General features: G+C 38.5%; 1 protein-coding gene across 3 annotated transcripts in view; it reads right to left on the reverse strand.

Moving 5' to 3' along the window:
• The window catches only part of trappc9 (trafficking protein particle complex subunit 9), a 212,131-nt gene that overhangs the window by 109,592 nt on the left and 80,483 nt on the right, over positions 1-22,056 (reverse strand). For all 3 annotated transcript variants that reach the window (XM_044138231.1, XM_044138229.1, XM_044138230.1), the window contains one exon: positions 19,291-19,409. In XM_044138231.1, coding sequence (XP_043994166.1) covers positions 19,291-19,409 — 119 coding nt within the window. The remainder of the gene's footprint in view (positions 1-19,290; positions 19,410-22,056) is intronic.

A 22,056-nucleotide genomic window follows, 5' to 3' on the forward strand; every position in this document is an offset into this window, starting at 1 on the left:
AAGCATGTGAAACTCAACAGGCTCCATATTTAGTCCAACCTATAAAATTTCTATCAGATGTTACTCGTTCCAAAGAGTCGCACATTTTGGCTTCACGAGAAAACTTCTCAGTTTTATTCTACCCAGGGTTGAAGTAAGCCCGTCGCAATAATCAATTAATCATCGATTGCATAACAAATTAAAATGAGTTCAATAATTTTCATTCTGATGATTAATATATATTTTGGAAGGTGATTTTGTTTAGAGACTTCCCAATCCTTTGTATTGTTTTTGGATGTTTAGAAAAAAATCTTTCATTTCCAGGGTGAAGTGTTATGTGCAAAATTAAAGTTTATTAAAGTCTTTGCAAGGGCAAACTTGCATTATTATCAATACATTAGTTGAAAATGGTCTCAAAAACAACAATGTTATTGTGTATTGCAATAGTTTTGCTATAATTTATCATCCAGCAAAATTAGCTGTTGTTGTTGTCTGAATACTTTACTATTACATGCACAATGTATGATGATAGCAATATGGTTTGTTAAATCAGAACACCTAACGTTGCCTTTGCCTTAAACTCCAAAGATAGAAAGTTGGACAAACTCATTGCCCAATCTCTTGGAGTTGCAAAGCCGGGTAACTCTTTCAAAGGTTCAACACTGTTGGTGTCAATACCATACTTGGAAGCTCAGAGGACTTCAAACACCCTTAATACCTCAGTCCTTTAAAAAAAAAAACACAGAAGACCAAAATAAATCTCAGCTTCTAGGATTTTGTGAAGAAAACTACTGTATATTAGCATAGCTAGAAAACCAACCACTGGAGATGGACTCCATCAACTCTGCCAGAAGGAGAGGTCAAATATGCCAGAAGCTTGTCAGCGGCTACAAAACGCGTCTGGTTTCTCTTGCCAAGTCTTTGGACTTCATCGTCCATTAATTCAAATGTCAAATTTTAGCATGAGAGAGTATTTGCAGAACTGTCAATCTGTGAGGAACTGAGAAAATCCACAATAAATTCATACTTATGTGTCCAATTCTTGAACTCACGTGTTGCATAATCATTCCACAATTTCAAAAGATGGACCCAATAAACTCCTAAACGTTCCATGACAGTATGAAGTGTAATCTGCTCATGTATGGATGTAAACCTGTAGAAATACACACAGCTTGAGTGTTTCAAATGCCTACAAGTAACAACAGGTGCTAATCGTGAGACGGTGGCCGTCTATCACATTTCCCCGCACAAATGTTTGACAACTGAAGGGCCCACTGGACACAGGGAGTACTGTTGCTCCCACCCATGACTTGTGAACAAATGGCAACGAGATAAAGATCGGGACCGAGCCGCATGGCTCCTCGCTAGAGAGTCGAAGATAAAACGTCACAGTGACATCTGGGCAGGAAGTGATGGTGTGGGGCTCTGAAAATGGAGCAAACCAGAGAGACTAAATGAGTCCAAACGACGGTCTGATGATCTTTGGTTCGTACGGTCCAGCCAATAAAAAATGCTAGCAAAATCAAAACAGCTAGACCAAACATCGCCCCTCTATTGAAATTAACTTAAGAATATCTTCTTACAATATATTTTATGTATTACCCAGAAGGGCAGGGTGATGTGGCTGTAAAATAAAGTAGATGTTATTTTAAACTTTTAACTTTTCAAAGCAGATATCGATTTCTGCTTTTATTTTATTTTTTATTCTTGCTTTCTTTTCTAAAAAAAAAAAAGTAAATGATGTGACAAATAGTTTCAATCATCCCTTCAGTGAGTCAGATGATGTAGTATTAGGGAATGGCTCCAAGAACTTTTATTTAATTAGGAGAACATAGTCATAATGTTAGCAGAATTAAAACAATTTTGCTAGAAAAAAAAATTTAAATTGTGGAATAATAAATTTGTTATTTGTAATTTTATTCCCCTAATATTGCGAATTTATTCTGGTAATGTAAAGACTTTATCCTTGCATTATTTAACTGTATTTTTGAAAATGTTTTAGCCTGACCTTTACATTTTGAAGTAGAGTTGATCTGAAAAGTCCAAATAAATAGAAGCTGTAAAATAAATAAATAAAGAAAATAACTGACATCTCTCTGAATGGCAGAAACCCAAGGAGTGCATCAGAAAAAGCAAATATCTAGATTGATAAAAATCAATTTATCCAGTTATCCACAACTACTTCCAACTCTGAAGAAAAACATAATCTGTTTCCCCCTCTAAAAGAAATTGTTGTTATTCAGTGTTGCAGACTTTTAAATCCAGGAAGTTGTTGTTCTTTTTTTTCTTTCCTTTAGCAGGTGGTTAAACAGCAACTTGTCAGAGGAGCACCTTATACTTTGATGAGAAGACGAAATGGAGTTCTGTGGGTCTAATCGTCCATAAAATGCTCTTTCCAGAGATGGATCTGCCTTGATGCTGGGAAGTGAGCAGCGCACCAGGAAAGCTGTTAAAGCGCCGGCGGCGCTGGCTCCAGCGGGACATGGAGAAAACCCAGAGGACTGTGGGATGCTGTGTGTTCACTTGGAGCGAGGCTTGGCCTGCATCTCATGAGAGTCAATCAGCTGATAAGGCGAGGATTTCCAATCAGAAAGAGGGACACACACTTTCTGTTCACTTCTCCATCTGGATGGTGGCTGCAAACTTGATCGACGGGTTTGGAAAAATACAAGAACTAGTAAAGTCGATTTCAAAAGTATTCATACCGCTTGAACTTATCCACGTATTGTCATGTAACAGCCGCCAATTTAAATGTGATCTACTGGAATTTTATTTGACAAACCAAAACAAAGTGTCGGCTGCACTTTGGAGAAGACACTTTGGTGCATGTCAGCAAAACTCAAGGAAAATGACAGCTTGCTTTGTTTTTTAAAGGGGCAGTAGTATGTAAAATCAGCATTTGTGTATTACATCCCGTTATAATCCTATTCTTCATTTGCACCAAACTGGTGGTTAAAAAACCCCAAATAACATATTAAAAATTAATGTCTTTGCTGTTGAGCTCGTACGTCTACTTATTGAATCATTTAGAAGCAAAACTGGTTTCTGAATTGAAATTGTTGCTTATTTTTGTCGATGTATAGCTTTTGATTAAATGTGATGAATTGCAATTAATTAATTAATTGATTACAGACATTTAACCCACCGCTGCTTTCAAGGAGTCAAACTCATTGATAATCACTTCATTGCAGTTGCAGCAGAGATTAAAGCATCTGTTGGTTCTGTTAGCGAATGTGTTTCCCAGTAGAAAGCGAGTGCGAGTCTGGGCATCGGGACATTGTCGTACTGCTGCTGCGCCGTTGTGCACTTAATGATTCATGAGAGAAGATTTCAGGAGGAGCGGAGAGAGATCCGCAGCGCGGCGTGATGACTTCACAATAACTACTGCGTGTTGAAGAACGAGAGCCGGAGAACAAGCTGAAGTGACAGCTGACGAGGCTCAGAGCGTCTGAAAATGCTCGGTAATGAGCGGGCGCATGAGGACCAAAATAGCAAACAGCTGCTGACGATGAAGGATTCTGATTCCCAGCGTGGTGCAACACCTTCACCTGCACCAAAAGCTTTCGAAGAACCTGAGGAACATTGATACATGTCTGCCCATACTGCTATAACGCACCATTTAGTAGTGCACTGCAGTAAAAATACACGTGTAGTCCACAGTACGATCTAAACCATATTCCTACTTGAATTGAGCTTCACTGCATCAGGAAACTACAAACTGAAATTGGGAAAGATGTCAACAGAAGAAGAGGCAGCGACTTTATTTGGTATTTCAAAGGCAAAATGGGCCCAATTGGAGAATTCACTGCACCAGCTAACAGCCAATACTCCAGCTCCACTTTTCTGGATCTCCTCTGTGGTTCATTAGCATATTGATAAGTGGAGCATGAAAATATTAGCTCAAACTCACTTCACCTAGCTGGCCATAAAATCTATATTTCTGCCAAAAATGTACGACTCCTTTTTTTCTATCTACACTGGCCCTAACATACCGTCATAAAAAATTCAGCGAAATGAAACAGCCTGAGAAAAAGCAAACACATTACGTGAATTAAACAAGATCAACTTTAAACTCCGGTATCAGAAAATTCCAAAGTAAAAAGTTTCTACAAACGTTTCTGGTAACTTGTGAGCAGGTAATGTCTGCAGCTGCTCTCCTCGACAGGTAACGTGAATGTTAGAATACCTAATTCACAACAAGGACACTTAGTTTTCTCACACAATGATGAAATATTACTATTAGAATCACTGCTTTACAACTTAATTCAGGCTGTCTGATTGGAAGACTGGTAAACAATGAAAAGGGCTTGGATTAATGCCATTGTCCTCAAATACTGAACGCAACAATACAGTGTTCCCTCAAGACACAATTCTGAACTAATAAACGTTTTATCGTCTCAGGCACACATTGGCAGTGTTGTATTATGCTGAATATAGGGATTATTTGTAGCTTTAATAAGTTGGAAAACAAATAAAATGGCAACATTACAATTTGATTAATTTCCGGTCTGCGGCTGGTCTGACCCAGGAGAAAGAAAGAAATATAAATAACACCAACAGGATATAGCTAAGAAAATAGGCAGGAGTTTCTCGACACATAATATTAATAAGACTAATATGTTTCCGCTGGCAACAGGGTGTTTAAAGCTAACTCGCCGTGTGAGCAGCTTTGCATTCCCCAAACAGTCATTTCAACAGGTTTGAATTGTTGGAAAGCACCCCAGATATTTGAGACGAGTTAAATCAGGATTTCCGTACTTCATATGAAATTAATTTTCCTTTTTTAAGTCCAAATAAAAGTGTATAAACTGACTCGCAGACAGAACAATGGAGTTCAGGATGGAAGTTAAGTAGCTTTTAAAAATTCAGTGGATGGTCGGCTCTGTCATGAACCCTGCAGAAGGAGGTTATTACTTGCCTCCCTTTTTTTATTATTATTACTATATAATGTACTCGAATTGTCTGGTGAACAGCTACTTTCCAGGCTCTGCTACTGCTACTGCTCCTACAGTAACTCAAAAGTCAGGCAGGCACAGAGAAGTGAAATGGCCTGAACAGACAGAACAAGTGCAGGTGAAAGCCACACACTCCAAAGCCTGGAATAAAAAAGACAAATTGAACTGTGATGCATGAGACGGCGAGTAAACTAGCATTTATTTTTCTTTACACTTTGACACACACCGACACACCTATCCTATCTCCAACACCACCTAGCTGTGATGATGCGCTGCGCTTTGAAGCAAGCTGGGACACACACCAGCTGAGTCAGCAGCAACATGTGGCGCGGCGCTCGACCCGGTTCTCACATTTCACACATGGGTCCAGGTCCAGAGAGCAATAAGAAATGCTTCCTTTTCTGATGGCTTCACCCGTCAGCCATCAGAAAAGCTGATGGCTGACGGGTTTGCAGCAACGTTTTCAGCAACACAAACGTTGCTGCAAACTAAACTTTCTAAATATAGCAAGCAAATTAAAATGAGATCCTTGTGTTTTAATAACCTGTGGTAAATTTACATGGCATTACCGTAATGCCTTGAAACAGAATTTAAAGGGGCAGTTTCATGTATTTTCCAAATAGTGCCATTTCATAGCACAACAAAGTAGATGTGTAACCTTCAGTTGTTATTAAAAAAAAAAGCTATATATATCAAATATCACTAAAAAGAAATTTGATTTTATAATTTAACACCTTCTTATTTTACCTCTGTCTCTTTAAGGAATTCCATCACAACATGGCTCCTCTATTAACCCTTCAATGTTTTTACCAGTGTTGCCCTGAGAAGCAGCTCTCCTAATGAGAAGCACAGTTCCTCCAACTGTTAGCTAAAAGCTCTTGGCTAGTCTGAAGGAGCTGAGTGGGGGTCTTGCGGGGAAGGAGAAGCTCAGAAGGTTGGAAACTGAAACTCCAAGGAGGAGCTGTGCCTCAGAGGCGGAGCTAAGTTCACCCAGGCGTTTTGCACAGCCGAATGGTTGCCATGGGAGATTAAAGGATTTCTCAAACAAGCATGAAGGAATCAAGGCAACACTCCATGTTTGTTTTTGATGATGACATTATCACATGATGTAAAGCTCTAAACCATTTATATTGCCACTTTAATTGCTTTTAGCAGAAAGTGAAAAACAATTATTCCTTTTGCTACTAAAATAAACTTATAACAGGTTAAGATATCCAACATTTATCTACCATAGTTCTGATTTCAATTCATACACTTAAAACGGAATAGCACAATAAAGTAGCTGTGTAACCTTCACAGCTGGTGCAGGTGTGGTAATAGGTTTGAATAGAATGTGCTTATTGAGGAGAATATTCAAAGGTTTTTACAGTTTTCACTTTATGGGGGAAGAAAATACCACAGTAAGCTTTTCCAGTCCAAACGATGTCCCAGGGAAACCGGTCCAAAAAGGGAAAAAAAAAAAAAGAAGCAGTCATTTAAAGTGGTTTATGTTCCACCTTCTTTTTCTTTCATACCTTCATCCAGTATACTTGAGCACAAGTTCTGGCTGCAGCATTTAGAATTATGAGTGAATACCCAGCGTTGCATTGAAAAAAAAAAAACCCACCAGATTTTTTTTTTTGTTGCTTTTCAATTGGAAATCCTGGAAGCCCGTGGAGCAACAAAGTGCACCAACTGTTGCTTTGCTGATTGCTGCGTCAGAGCTGCGTATTTTACCCTAAATGGTAATTAGGAGGACTAATACGTTTTAGATGCCTGTGGGTATTTGCTCCTAATGGACCAGCTCATTTGGTCATCAGTTAGAGAAACGAGCCTGCGGCGCTCCGGCACCGTGACGATGCTTCCGCATGTCAGTGGGGAGCGAGTTGTGCTGTGGTTACACGTCCACTTGGTGATTATACTGTATGAGCAAGACGCAGGCTGTTGTTGCTGCCAGGATGAGGTTCCTCCCTGTTGTGACTGTCATCCAAAAAATAACTTGCAAAAAAAAATAAAAAATAAATAAAATCAGCCAGCTGACTCACTGCCAGAACTTTAAGAGCAAGCCAGGCAGGCCTCCAGGTCTGCTGGCTTCCAAAGCAAATCAAGCAAATCTTTTAAAACATCCTCTAATCCAAGCGTTTCTCAGGTGAGGCCAAACATGCAGCTTTACTGAGACGAGGCACAAACCAAGTAAGTGTAACTAAATATAAACTATTTTGAAAGGGCCGGGTTTGCAAGAAAAATGCAAAGGAGAATCTTTGCTCAAACTTTAAAGAGCATGCATCATCATTTTTACATCATGTCATGTCGTGGCTTGGAGCTCACACCAGTTGTATTGATTTCCATGTTGGAAATAGAAAAAAAATATTCTAAATGATGTGAAAGAAAATGAGTAAGCCACAAGACAGTTAACGACGGAGCCAAGAGAAGACCTTGCATATGGAACAAAAAACAAAAAAAGTCTTTATTGCGTAACACAAAGGCCTCCTAAGAATAGAGCAGCAATAACAAGGATGATTTATTAAGGTGAAGATTTATAAAACAATGGGTTTGAAATAGGACAGAAAAAGAAGTAGAACGAAAAAAGTTGGAAGCAACAGCAGGAGACCTAACAGTCCAGCACTCTACTGAGGAATATGTAGAGTGCTGTGATTAACCATAGTGGTCAAAGACAGTTTTATGTTACAATTAAATAAAAAATAATAATTCTGTTGCTCCATTACAAGTGTACCACTTGCACATTACTTTTCCTCTGGTATCAATAGATGAACTCATAATAATCAGATTAGGACACTTAGAAGGGTTTAATGTGTGTGTGTGGTTGGGTGTGTGTGTGTGTGTGTGTGTGTGTTTGTACATGGTTGTTGCCCTCTGATGGACTGGTGACCTTTCCGGCATGTACCCCGCCTTTCACCCCAATGACCACTAGGGGTAGGCACAACCCTCATCATGATCCTATAAGAACATCAGGGATAGATGATGGATGAAGAAATGTGCTTCTCAAATGAAACCTGTAACATCAGTAAGGACAAAAGGAACATTCTCGTCTCCAAACCTCACTTCATTTGTTATGTTAAAAAACATAAAGTGACACCTGTAATCCGACTAACAGCAAAGCAGTAACATTATGGCATACCTGGCCCACGTTTTCTGTGGACTGTATCTTATTAAAGAAGTTTAAGAAAACAAACGTCATACTTTAAAAGATGTTGTTGCACATCACGACGGTGGTGATGCATTTTGATTTCCCGTAATTATCCCACATTCTGTATTCTCTCTCTCTCTCCTCAGCCAAGTCCAGACAAAGACACTCGGTCTGGATGCCAAAACAACAAACAGAATCCAAACAGATACCCGCATGCTGCACTACTCAGACAGGATGGATGGGACAGTAAGTCCATTTGTTGTCCCATCAGTGGCAACTGTGCAGACACTTGTGTTAAATAAGGACGTAACTTCCACCGAAGCAGCTGTCCGTCTACCACACGTCCTTCAAAAAGGTTTCCAAACAGAACTGCAGAGAACTGTACCAATGTGACCTTGGCAGAGCAAACAGACTCCTGTCTTTATTTGTTTCTGTAAGGTCTTGATAGATGTCTTACAGGTCTTGAAAAGCCATAGTGCACTGTTGGGTTCTTCAGCACAAGGTCATAAAGGAAGAAGATCACAGACCTACAACCTTCTAAAAAAAACATTAGCAAAGCTTTTGTGGTACTAAAAGTTGAATTGAGCTTCTGGAGACTGAAACTATTGATCAAGACAAACCAGTCAAAGGCACTAAGGCTGGACGTACAACAAGCCTAATCACAGGTGAACTGAATCATCACTTTTATTCCAGCCTTCCTCTCTCTGCGTGTGTGTGTGTGTGCGGATGTGTGGGGGCGTGGGCGTGTGTGTGCCTCACTCTGGGGATAAAACAGAAGAAAGCAACAGCAAAACACGGCTGACTTGTTTACAGCTAAAGTGAGCTTCGGCACCAACAGGCGACCTAATAAACACCCAGCAGCCGGGGAGGTCTCACTCAGCAAACTGATTTTTACTGTTTCCACTTGATTTATAGAGAGAATCTGCAACAAAATGGTGGCAGTTTGCAGCACATGAAGACATGAATAAAAGTACTCCAATACAAATTTACACTAATTGCCAGTTTTATTGATTACAAATGTTGGATCACTTGCTAACATGAGGCGCCAATCAATACGTCTAGATGTGGTGAAGACGACTTAAAGTTCACAAGAGCGCCAGAGTGGGGAAGGAAGGGGAATTAAGACACTTTGAATGTGGTGTGCTAATGTTTTGATAAAATGGTCTATAAAAGAAGAGATCACCCTTAAAATAGCCACTAATTATAACAAAGGAGTCAGGAACACCATGCCTGAGTGCAAACCACAGCAGACCTTACTGCAATAAAAGAGCATTCCCATCAGTTTAGAACGGGAACCTGAGGCTACAATTCACACAGGCTAATGAAAACAGCGCATTGTCAGGTCATAAAGAAACATTAGCTAGTCTGATGTCTTTCCAATTCTGCCGCTACATATAGACAGTATGGTATGTACAGCATTACGCATGGACATACCATGCCTTGTATCACTAGGTCAAGCTGATGGTGGTTGTGTGATGTTGTGGAGATTGTGTTGTTGTTTATGTTGATCCTTTTATGACCACAGCATCTATTCTCTGTAACCTACAAAGCACAGATACCGAATGAAAAGTAGTCAATATGGAAATCACATGTTCTGGTAAAGCTAAAATTACAGCATCATGTTGGTAACATGTTTTGTTAAACACTTGATTTGGTAAATTGTGCAGCTATTTTATACCTTGATTGTACAGGCCCTGTCTAAATTATCAGGTAGGATCAAAACCCTAATAATATGGTCTTAATTCAGAAATAAAATCTGATTAATCTTTGTCAACTTCTGGACTGCAGTGTATCAATGGGAAAATAAGGATAGGCTGCTTTGAGTAAAAAAAACACCAAACATTTCCTTTCATATGAACTGTGCGTTTGGTCATTGTTAGGAAGCAATTTAAATGTTGAAACAGCTTCTTCAATAATTTTGTTGATGAATGGAAGGTTGGAGATTATATATATATATATATATATATATATATATATATATATATATATATATATATATATATATATATATATAATATATATACAGAGAGAGAGAGAGATTATACACAGATGGATATTTGAAAAGCCTTTATTTCTGTTAATTAGAAAGATTTTCTATGACACTTAAAATTACCATATTACATCAGAAAGATGAAAGCAAAAACTATTTTCATAAATCGAAAAGAAGACTTAATGAAAGGTTTGTTTAATACCTGCTTTAAGGCTTAAATGACAAGTCTTTTTAAATTTGTAACTTGATGTTTATTTTAAGATTAAAAAAAACACATTTTACATATTATTATTCTCATTTTGATGAAGGAAGTGTGTTAACCTGTCTGTATTGAACCAAAATATAATGTATTTCCACTGATTGTACCCTGGGGGACTACAAAGGAGAACTAGCTTTACTGGCTAACTCTGTCACATTATGGAAAGTGAATAGACCCTTTGGAAATAAACAACAACAACAACTAACAAGCCTCATTGGGATGAATATTCTAATTTATTGACTATATGTGGCTATTATTGGCTTGAATGACAAATGAAGTTAAGTAACCTCCAGTGAAATAATGTCCTGTTACCAACACATTACTTAGAAATAGTAATTAATAATACTTTTAATACTATTCAAAACTCAAGCCATGGTTCTGATTATGGATTTCACTGTGTGAATAAAGATTTCATACAAGATGTGGATTTTTGAAGGCCCCATGTGTTTAACTACCTCATATAAAGTCTGCAGTGGCTCTAACTAACGGAGGAAAACTTCAGCTTTCCACATTAAAAAAAGTGCAAATTTTTCATTTAACTGTGATTAACTGGAAATCTGAAAAGCATTTGGTTAGGTTCAACAAAATGTGCACTGATTCCATTTGTCAACCTAAAGCCGGCCAAGAATCTCAATCCACTGATAATAACATGGCAACAATTTTCTGCCTTTAACACACAGTCAATCTCACTGAATGTGTTTCTGGCGGCCTGCGGCGAACATGCTGCCACCGCTGGCAGGAAAAGTCAAAAACAAAAGTGCTTTTCAACTTCAAAGTTGTCCTTGTTCTCGTGGCAGAGCATCAGTAGCTGAATTGTTAAAGAACATCCCCTTGCAAATCAATACTTAAAGTGGAATGTACAGTTGGAGGTGAAACAACAACAACCACAAAAAATAAAAAATAAAAATAAAAATAGACAAAGCAGAGAAAAAAAAAAAATAAACAGCTTCAGCCCTGAGCCAAGAATAAGAAAATCGTGGAGATGTTTGGCTGGAGTTTCACACTCTGTGCCCACAGCTGTGGCAGTTATAAATATCTGCACCACGAGTCTGGATGTGCATGTGTGAAGAGAGCTGAAGTGCCACCGGCAGGACTGAGGCTAAAAATAGCAGCAAGGCAGGCAGCCGACTCTGCCTCTGTCTCCACTGGATTTGATTAGGCCTCAAGAAGCTCTGCTCTCCCTCCCTCTGTCCCCTCCAACAACACTCTCTCAACACTCTGCCTGCATGATGTGCTCTACATGTGAGCAGCTTATTTGGTGTAACACACAGTCCTCCCTTTCTGGACGCAGTCGGAGGATTTATTGTTCCAAATTTGCTTATTGGGATTTTTTTTTTTCCTAAAGTGACATCTCACTGTTTTTATCTCATCCTTTTTTTTCCGTTCTTTTTTTTTTTTTTGAAGTCATGAATAAAGATATTCAGTCTCCAAATGTGCACACATTGAAGTATAATCTATCTTATTATCTTAGGAATAGAACGTAATTTGACTCTCGGCAAAAAAAAGTAGCACTTTTTAAGTCATTAAACAAAACATACTGTGTAAACAAAAACGTCAGTTTTCACTGTGAAAGCCCTAATAGGCTTGGAGACTTCTTTCAGCAAGCCGTGGTTTTTCCCCTGGGTGACTTTGCTTCAACAGCCAAGACATTGGCATAAATTAAATGTCAGAATTAAGAGAAAAGCAGCGTTTTCTGGAGCGTGTTTAGAACTCAAAGTAGGAATAAATATGTGACTTTGGACATTTAATCTATATCAGAGACCAGATTTTTTTTTTTTTTTTTTTTTTTTTACGTTCTAAAGGATGCCCTGCGACAGACTGGCGACCTGTCCAGGGTGAACAGATAGACACCAGCAACCCTCCTGACCCCATTAGGGACAAGGGTGAACAGAAAATGGATGGATGGACGTTCTAAAGAAATTTCAAAACATTTTTGTTCAGTTTCTTTCTTCTTTTTACTTGAATATTTTGGTATTAAAATATATAAAACAATTCAGAACAAATTTGCTCAAATATGTTAGTAAAACAAGACTCCATATGACATTCATTTCAACTTAAAAAATACAGTTGCTGTGGTCATGCCAGGCCACTGTGAGGCGCTGTGATTTTAACATGTCATCTAATGCGCATGTGCTTATTACCCTGAGCTTTCACATCATTGTGAACGGTAACCTATCTCGGTTTCCAAATGAGCAATGTGCTCATGTAAAACATATATTCCTCATCAGAAATTGTGTTGAACTGCACAGATTAAGTTGCCACAAAACGCACTACGTAAACTTGACTGGTTTTGGAATCTGTGCTTTCTGCACATGTGCGCTTTCACACCTGTGGGGGGCGTTGATGAAAAGTTTCACTCTGAGGTCCTGTTTCAAAAAGTGGTGGAAACGAGTATCTGGATCAAACAAAAAGGTTACAGTTTTAACTGGCTCTGTTAAAAACAAATAAACGCTGCGGTTTAAGAAATCTGTTAAAAACAAGAAGTAATTGCATCCCACTCCACAAACTTTGATGTGTTCTGCTGTCACATTACATCCCAATAAACAAGATAACATTTTGTGGCTGATAAAATGAGTTCAGGAGCTGTGGAGAGTATTTTATGTAGGGTTTCGCTGGTCAGGCAGAGAATGGTCCATTCTAAGAGCTGGTACCAGGGGAACGGCCAGTAAAAGCCTCATTTCTCTCCGTCTGTTTACCTCAGAGGAACGTGTACTTCCACATTCTGACAGCGATCTCCACGGTGTAAAACCGAGGGCTTACAAAGGGGAAGGTAAAAGTGAGCTAGAAGCAGCTTTACAGCACCCAGGACACTTCGTGTTTTAAAGATAATCACTGTGAGTGTTTTAATAAGCCCGCCTGTTCCATATAATGGGTTCTGCTGAAACCCGCCCAATAAAAAGTCGGTGTCTGGTGACGATACACAGTCCACAGTGGGATAAGTGAATGAGTCAGACTGAAAACTGACCGTCTTCACAATGTGAGGAGGGAAATTACAATGGTGGGATTATGGTTACTTTCGCTCTCAGTCACACAAATCCTAGGATGATAGATTTGGAGGTTGCAAATACCCACAACATTCACTAGCTGCATTTATGACACAAATGTGAGCAAAGCTTTGTCGATATTCAGCTAAAGTAGAAAACAAAACGCAATCTCACAATTGCAGTGAGATAGTGTAATAATGTAGTAATTAATATATCCATCCATCCATTTTCTATTCACCCTTGTGGTCAGGAGGTGCTGGTTTATATCTCCAGCTACGTTCTGGGCAAGAGGCGAGGGTCACCCTGGACAGGTCACCAGTCTGTCGCAGGGCAACACAAAGACACACAGGACACACAACCATTCACACACACACTCACACCTAGGGAGAATTTAGAGAGACCAATTAACCTGACAGTCATGTTTTTGGACTGTGGGAGGAAACCAGAGAACCCAGAGAGAACCCACCATGCACAGGGAGAACATGCAAACTCCATGCAGAAAGACCCTGGGCCGGGAATCGAACCCAGGACCTTCTCGCTGCAAAGCAATAGTGCTACCAATTGTTCCACTGTACAGCCTTTAAATTAATATATGAATAGGTTTTACAATTAGATTTTTAAAAAAACATGCCGCTCCATCATCTTCCTATCTCTTCCTGTCGTCTACCTCGACTTTTCCGCCAGTACAACATCCAGCTACTCATCATGTGACTCGTGTGATTAAAAAGTGTTTCCATTGCAGTTTAGCAAAATATGCTAAATTCAAAACAGCTGAAAAACCACCTCATCACAGCAAAAAACATTTTAGCAAAAACCGTGAGTTTTTTCAAAACTGGCTAATTTATTTTGGAATTCCATTTTGCGTAGCTGTATGGTCAGTGGAAACTCTGCTATGATACCACAATGAGAGGTATTAAAGATTAAGACAATGGCTGTAATAAAGCTACTGGATCCCCAGTACAGCCCCCAAAGAGCCTGGGGCCCAAATGTTCTCCAAGTGAGGTCAGAGAAATGGAAAGTGACATACAGCGATGGTGAAGAGGTTAAAAAAAATAAATAAAAAGCTGTTAAAGGAAGCTATGGATGTCTCCCAAGACTTGAGCAACTGAAAAATGGTGTTTATAACTGGAAAACCTAACAAATCGGAACAGCCAGACTCCTTTCACCTGAGGCAAATCCATCCCATTCTGACAGCATCCGCATTTCTCAAGCCCACTGGTACGCTGTGCAGGTGGGAGAACTGAGCAACAGGCGGCCGGGTTGAGCGATGAAAGGTCAGGGACATAAACATGTTGCCTCCTCGTGTGCTGATTGCAGATCACTCTTGATTGATTATACATACTGATAATCTCCAACGGTGCTTTACAAGGAAAGGCCAGCAATAAACAGATTTGATAAATATGGGGAAAATTGGTCATAAAATAAAACATGTTGGAATTTTTTACTTGTGGAGAAAAGGAGGGATTTAAGTGGCAAAAAAAAAATAAATAAATCTGATTCCTGGGGTTTAGATTCCATATAACAGGTAGCAACTCGAAACTAAGTTAAAACCTCCATTTTAATTTTACCTCTAGAATGAAAATGGAGCTCACTTTTTTAATCAAAGTTAGAATCTACAAGATAAAAAAATTAGAACAATTTATCTACAAAAAATATACCATAGAGTATACCATACTCTAGTACACTTGTACCGTATTTTCGGTCAAATTTGTCAAAGAAATGCAACATAATCGACAGTAAAAGGTTACTTTTACTTGAGTAGAGTGCTTAAGTAAATTTTTTGAGCATCTTTAGTTGAGTATTTATTTTTGGGGGACTTATGACTTTGATATGTCTGAAGTTCCTCACTCCCGCTCTGCCGGTGAAGTGTGCAGCAAGGCACAGCAGAGACGCATGTATAAATCCTAATTATTTATATTCATCTCCTCGGACTTAAAACTTCCATTACAATATTTTGCGGTACTATTGTGATAACAGTAAAGTGACAGTAAGAACTATTTATTACTTCCTTTTTAGGCAACTGTGCGGCTCATTGAGTCTCTTGTTGAACAAACATTGGATAAGATAGTAAAACTAACAATCCCAGTAAAAGTGATTTTAAATCATTAATTGGGATTTATCATGACAACGGTAAATAAGAGTTTTTATGAGAAGAAATTTATCATGATAAATGATAAATGCCCACACCACATCCTTGGCAACTGGATGTGGAAACATAAATTCACCGATGTCGAGCCTCAACAGATATCCCATCAGTTTCTATGTGTAGCACCGACAGATAGACGCAGCCAGCAAGACGCACTAAGGAAGGAAAATCCAACAAGGCAGAACTAATCATTAGAACAGAAGCAGCTTCTCCTTTATTTTGAAGACATTTCTTCACATTATGCAAGTGTGGGGGCTTTCTGTCCAGTAAATGCCAACACTAGTCCAGTAGGCAGAAGTGAAACCGTTTGAACCCAGAATACTTACTACAGTACGACAGGATGAAAACTCTTTCCACAACAGAAAACAACATTAAAAGAGAAGGTGCTCATGTTCTTACAAGCAGCTTTCGGGTAGATTTTAGAGTCTTTAGAGAATTAGCTTAGTTCTAGCCGAGGCTGCAACGCTGCACTCTGCTCTGAAAAGCCCTGCTGCCAGTCAAATGCTGCCTCTAGTAAGCTTAAGATCTCATTAAAATGCCTGGCTCGCCTCTAAGGGCTACTTTTTTCACAGCATAGGTAGTGGATGCCAAGCAGGTTGTGTAATACAACCACAGGGGAGAAATGAATTTACTGTACTGTAAACCACATTGCATAGAGATGATCTGCGTAAACTTTCTTTTTCCAAGCAGGCTGATGTCAAACTACAATTAACCCCAAAGCAGAATTAAGTCCATCTTAAAAAAAGGCCAGGACACACACTTACAACCTCTGATGTCATTTTACATTTACAATACATAACATGTATTTCATTTTACGTTTATTATTGACTTTTCTTTCCCAAACAAGAGTGAAAACATTTGAAACACCAGGGACTTAATGTTCTAGTTTACAATCAATCATTAAATAATCAATTCTCAAAATCATTTACGTTTCTGATTTCCCTTTGCGGTTTTTTTCAACTGAATTGAATATGAACAGCAAATGCCTAAAGCGATATTCTGTTTTACAGTCAAAAACTACATTTAAGTACTCATTGAAAAGAACTATGGCTTCGAGTAATGTATCTGGATGAAGTCTGATTTTCCCGGACAATTACTTTTCTCTCAACTACTGAATGTTTTTGAATTGACACTTCCCCCAAAAAACTGTGCATAAATGTAAAACGTTTGCTCAAATGAAGGGGGGGAAGGAAAAGGAACGTAATAGTTTCAAATAATGTTTGGAGAAGTTTGGAGGTGAAAAATGATAAATCTGAGGATATTAAATAATTGCCTGTGAGCCGGTTTTATCAAAACCGGGAAGAGATTAAAAGTCAATGTGAATTAGCATGGCCAAAAAATGAAGGGAAAAAATTGGAAAGTTTATCCAAAAGAAAATGTCTCTTTCCGTTTTACCTTCATTAAAAGTGACTTGGACATTTTCTCTGAAAGCAGCCTGCAGAGGATTTCAGTTATGAATTGATACTGTTTACAAAAGCTGTATTGAATTTCGGAGAAACAACAACTGGAGTGGTCCAATACACTGGATTGATGGTCTTGACCTGAGTAATTAAATGTGGCTTTGATGCGTTTAATATGATGTGAGATGCATCCATTTGCATCTCTGTGAGTTTGTTTCTCATAAAATTGGTTCTATGAACACTGACACAATATCACAACATAATGAGTTATTTTCCACTTACATCAAAGACACAGCAAGCTTCATAAATGAACAAATCTTTTTGGGTATCCTCTGTATTTATACACTTGAAGCCAGATGTTTACATACACCAAATAAAAAGTCACATCAAGTTAAATCAGACCAAACGTCTTTTGTTTTAGGTCAGCTTACAAAAAATACTTCTTTCTGCTAGGAAGTATTTATTTATTAATGGCTTTAAAATCAGATGTTTACATACAAAATGGTTACTTATCCCTTTAAAAAAAAAACTAAAGGAAAGCTCAGATGATGATGTCATGGCTTTGGAAACTTCTGATACGTTACCTGAGACATTCAATGGTTTGACATGATGGGAACGTAAAAAAAAAATAAATAAATAAAAAATAAAAGCATCCCAACTATAAAAATATGGGGTGGCAGAATCATGATAAGAGTCTGTTCTCCTGAAGGGGAAACTGTTGTACTTCATAAAATAGATGACATCATGAGAGACGAACATTATGTGGAAATACTGAAGCAAAATCTGAAGACATCAGACAGGAGGTCAAAGGTTGGGAGAAAATGAGTCGAGGCATCAGCATGGAGTCAAACTGGCCTCAGAATAAAGGTTGCACCAAACAGCCAACTTTTAGGATTGTTGATTCTTTGCAAAAACAAAATAAACAATATTCATCAAAATAAACAATATTCATCAAAATAAACATCAGTCTGGATGTAATTGATCTACGTAATTTGGGTTTTACCACTTAAATTTAATAGCTGAATTAAATGATTTTTGAAATCTGATTTACCTGTAATTACACTTACCTCAAATCTGTATTCGATGAGGATGCATAACTTTCAAAAACGCCACAAAGAAGTCTCAAAGACTACAGATGGCATTTACCATAAATGTTTATTTGCATGAAGTATTTTCAATAAAAATGAATTTTGGAACAATCTTTACGATTTCAAAAGTTATAAATCTGCTTTTTGTTGAAAGTTGACAAAGGTTTTTCTCTTTTTTTTTGGTTTTTTGACCTTGAACGAGCAACATCCTAGAGTCTTTTTCTCATCTATTAGTCATCATTCTGTCAAACTGTCCAGAAAAGCAAGACGCCGTTTGACAGCACATCTTATCAGAAAACCTTACTTCTGTTTTCTCTCATGATGATTCACGGTGGGAATAAAATGCTCCTTCCGGCTTTGAAAGGTGAAACCATGCAGGCTTCATCACTGCAGGTGGTTTGGCGTTCGGGTGCAACATGATGAAGCATCTTCCAACCCTTCAGATCTGCTTCATGTAGGGCATGCTGTGGTGGCGTAGGGGATAGCGCGACCCATATTCAACCATCATTCGACGTGGCCGTCGCGGGTTCGATTCCCGGACCCGGCAACATTTGTCACATGTCTTCCCCCCTCTATCTACCCCTTTCCTGTCAGCCTACTGTCATATAAGGGACACTAGAGCCCACAAAAAGACCCCCAGGTGGGGGAAAAAAAACCATGTGATTAGATCTGCTTCATGTAGTGAAACACAGTTCTATCTTGCCTCCATGCTTTCACCAACTGAAATGTAAGACCATTTAAAGGCCTTTATGAGAGGAATTTAAGACCTGAATCCAACATACAAATTTCACCCGGCCAGCTGGTGGTAAATTTGTCCTTACCCATGATAGACGCAAAAACTAGCTAGCTTGAAAGGGTACATTAGAAATTTAGAAAGTTAGCGGTTGCCTCAGCCATCTCGAGTCAAAATGCTACAGAGATGTCTGCGTGTGACTCAAAAATCCGCCGGACAAAAAAATTCAAGTGAGAAAAGATAAAATATACAAGATTAAACAGACTGGCCAAGACCAAATTTAAGACCAGGAGTTAAAAAAAAAACTAGCAGTCGAATTACTTTTTAAAATGAACTTAAGACATGTATGATTTTAGATACATGAATGTACGACTTTTTAAGGATGTGCAGACGCCCTGTTCACAGAGCTCTGATTGAAGGAACAAAATGCGCCTTGCAGCCAATTGAAGATACCATCAAATAAGCTCAATGCCCTTTCTACAGGGAGGTACAAGCAGTTCCCTGGAAAATTCTAAGCCCAGATATTCATCATTTGCCAAAATAGATAGGAACTGCAGCAGGATTAGACTTTGCGGCTCTCCAGTAAATGGAAGGCAACAACGCGGTGTGCATGTAGTGTTTCTGCCTACCTTAACGTGGCTGTACTCGGCCTTGCCGGACTCGCTGCTCACCGCCTTGGTCTCGGCCCTGGGCTTCAGGACTTGTCGGAGAGGACTGGTGATCGGCAAACCTGTCACGCTGATCCCATCTGAACGCACAACACAAACCACAGAAGAAGAGACAAAAAAAAACAAAAAACGCATGAAGATAAGGATTATCATTATTCAGCACCCGGCAGGTGTTCCTACAGTTATATCAGCTGTCTGTGATGCTTTCATAGGAGCCTTTTATGATGAATCACTTTCATTATTTATTGAATATAGTCACTTTCGGCTATCCATCTTTTCTCTCAAAAGTGTTTTTTTTATCCTCCCTTATCACCATTAACACCATACTGCATAAAAAATCCATCCCACAGTGTTTGCTTTGGTTCCAACAGGAAGTTGTAGATGTCTACTTGCTTCTCAGACACTGACCAAACTATTGGTATTAACCTCCTAAAAAAATATTTAAAATGATGTGCATCTTTAACAACAGATTATGTACTATCTTGGATTTCCTTTATATAACCTTGATGTAAAACAAAAGCAGCACAATAAGAGACATGGAGGTGTTACAGCATATGTTTCAAACTCAAGGCCTCCATAGTTTTTAATGTGATCCTCTAATGCAGAATCTCAAGATAACATTTATGAGCTTAACTATTATTTTATTGATCAGTTTTTATATATAGAATGCCATATTGCATTAATATGAAAAGGTGTTCCAAATTATTTATTTTTAAGAAGTTATTATCTATTTATTAACAAATTAACAGTCCATTAAAGCTGCAGAAGGTAACTTTAATAAAAAACTGCATAAGACAGATCATTAAGAAATTGAGCAGTGCGTAGAGCCATGACAATTTAAAAGATATGTACAAAAAACATTTTTATAGAACTTACAGTACATATTTCAGCTTAATAAATTGTTTAAAATACAATCTGCCACAACCACAACCAACCACTCACAATCTAGATGTGGGCCAAAAATGAAAATGAGTTTGACATTCCTGCACTAGAGAATCAACTGAAACCAATATGTAAAGTTTGGAAAAATGACATTAGCTTCTATTATTCTAAAGCCAACTAGGCCCTATGAATGATATCGAACCTATTTTCACTCTAGATTTGGTAAAGCAATTAAAAGTTCCCTTTTTCAAAGTATAAAATAAAATAAAAAAATCTGAGATCAGAGGGGTATGAAAGGTGCCATGCACAAAGAGCACATGGCTGCATTTTCATTCCCGACCTTGACAGAAGCAAAGGAGCAGCTGCACAATCAGCAGCTGCGTTCGGCACCACTGCGGGGGCTGTAGCTCTCAACCCACTCAAACAATACCGAAAATGTGAAGCCCACAGCTTAAGCTCTGACGTCAAAGGAATCATATCGCTCTCTCTGACGTCAGCGCAATTTCCCTCCCGCCAGACAGCAGACATTACCAGACTCTGAGGCAGCTCACGCAACTTCAGCTCTGTTCAAACTCAAAGGCAGAAAACTCTGACGAGGCTGTGTGAAAACTTTACGTGTAGAACCGACTGAGTTTGAAGAAAGTCTGTCAGAAATAAAAAGTGTGAAAACAAGAGGTGTTTACATCAAAACAGTGTTTTCTGGTGAAGTCGGTGCTGTTACATTGTGTGAAACACAAAATGATCATCATAATGATTTTTGATTATAAAAAGACTCCAGAGCGTTGACCACTTAGTCACATTTAGCAAACTCATTCAGAGCCAAGAGCACACTATCTTCACTTGGAAGTATTCTGCTGTGACTACTTTTGTAATTAAATACATTTTTAAAAAACAAAACAATAATGTTAAGAATACATGAATGTGTGAAATGATGAATAAAACATATAAACAGTACATACAGTTGGCAACAAAAGTGAGTCAGCCAGCAGCAACGTCGCCCAGGCAACCGCAATAAATTTGCGCTCAACCCATGATAGCTAGCTAGCTAGCTAGCAATCGTATTTTAGTAACCTCAACTCCCTGAAGCCACAAATGAAAATATCTGTGTATGACTCAAACCTTTGCCTGACAGAAATGTCAAACATGGAAAAAAAAAAAAAAAAAACACTAGATAGGAAATACGAGATTAAATAGTTAAAAAAAATAAGATCTGTGACAAACAAATTTCAGGTCAACATCTTTTCAAAATGAATTTAAGACATTTAAAGCCTTCATTTTAGATACATGAAGGAAGCACAGTGGTCTACTGCTTGAGAACACCTGACAGTAGTCTCACCTTAAAGCCCTTGAAACACAGGAGGTGGTAAAGATCCTGTTTGGCACAGAATGTTAACAGAATAACTAGTATTCCACCTGCAGCTATTCTCCCCCTTTAAAAGCCTCTCCAGTCTGAGATAAAACTCAGTGTTGTTACACTTCATCTCTGTTTTCACTTTTATGTCTTTTAGAACTTTGCTTGAGGAATTCTACTGGGTCACTGTACAAAACAAAAGATTACTCAATGTGAAGCTTAATAACTTCACCTCACCTTAATAACTTTAAGCTTAAAGCCCTTCACCTCCTGACCTCCCATTGGACCAATGGCTAAACAATTAGCTGGTCTGAAATAGCTAGCTAAATGTTTAGCTTGATGGCTGAGATTAGATTTTCCTTTAACAAAACAGATGTATACCATGATGAGTTCTGTTTGGAGGTACAGCATGACCTGTTTACCCTCTCTTGAACCAGTAGCCGGCTGATGAATCAGGCCCAGTGGCATGGGTGCATATGAATATAGCCATATTA

This window comes from Gambusia affinis, linkage group LG14 (assembly GCF_019740435.1).
Source record: "Gambusia affinis linkage group LG14, SWU_Gaff_1.0, whole genome shotgun sequence".
Taxonomy (NCBI): Eukaryota; Metazoa; Chordata; class Actinopteri; order Cyprinodontiformes; family Poeciliidae; genus Gambusia; species Gambusia affinis.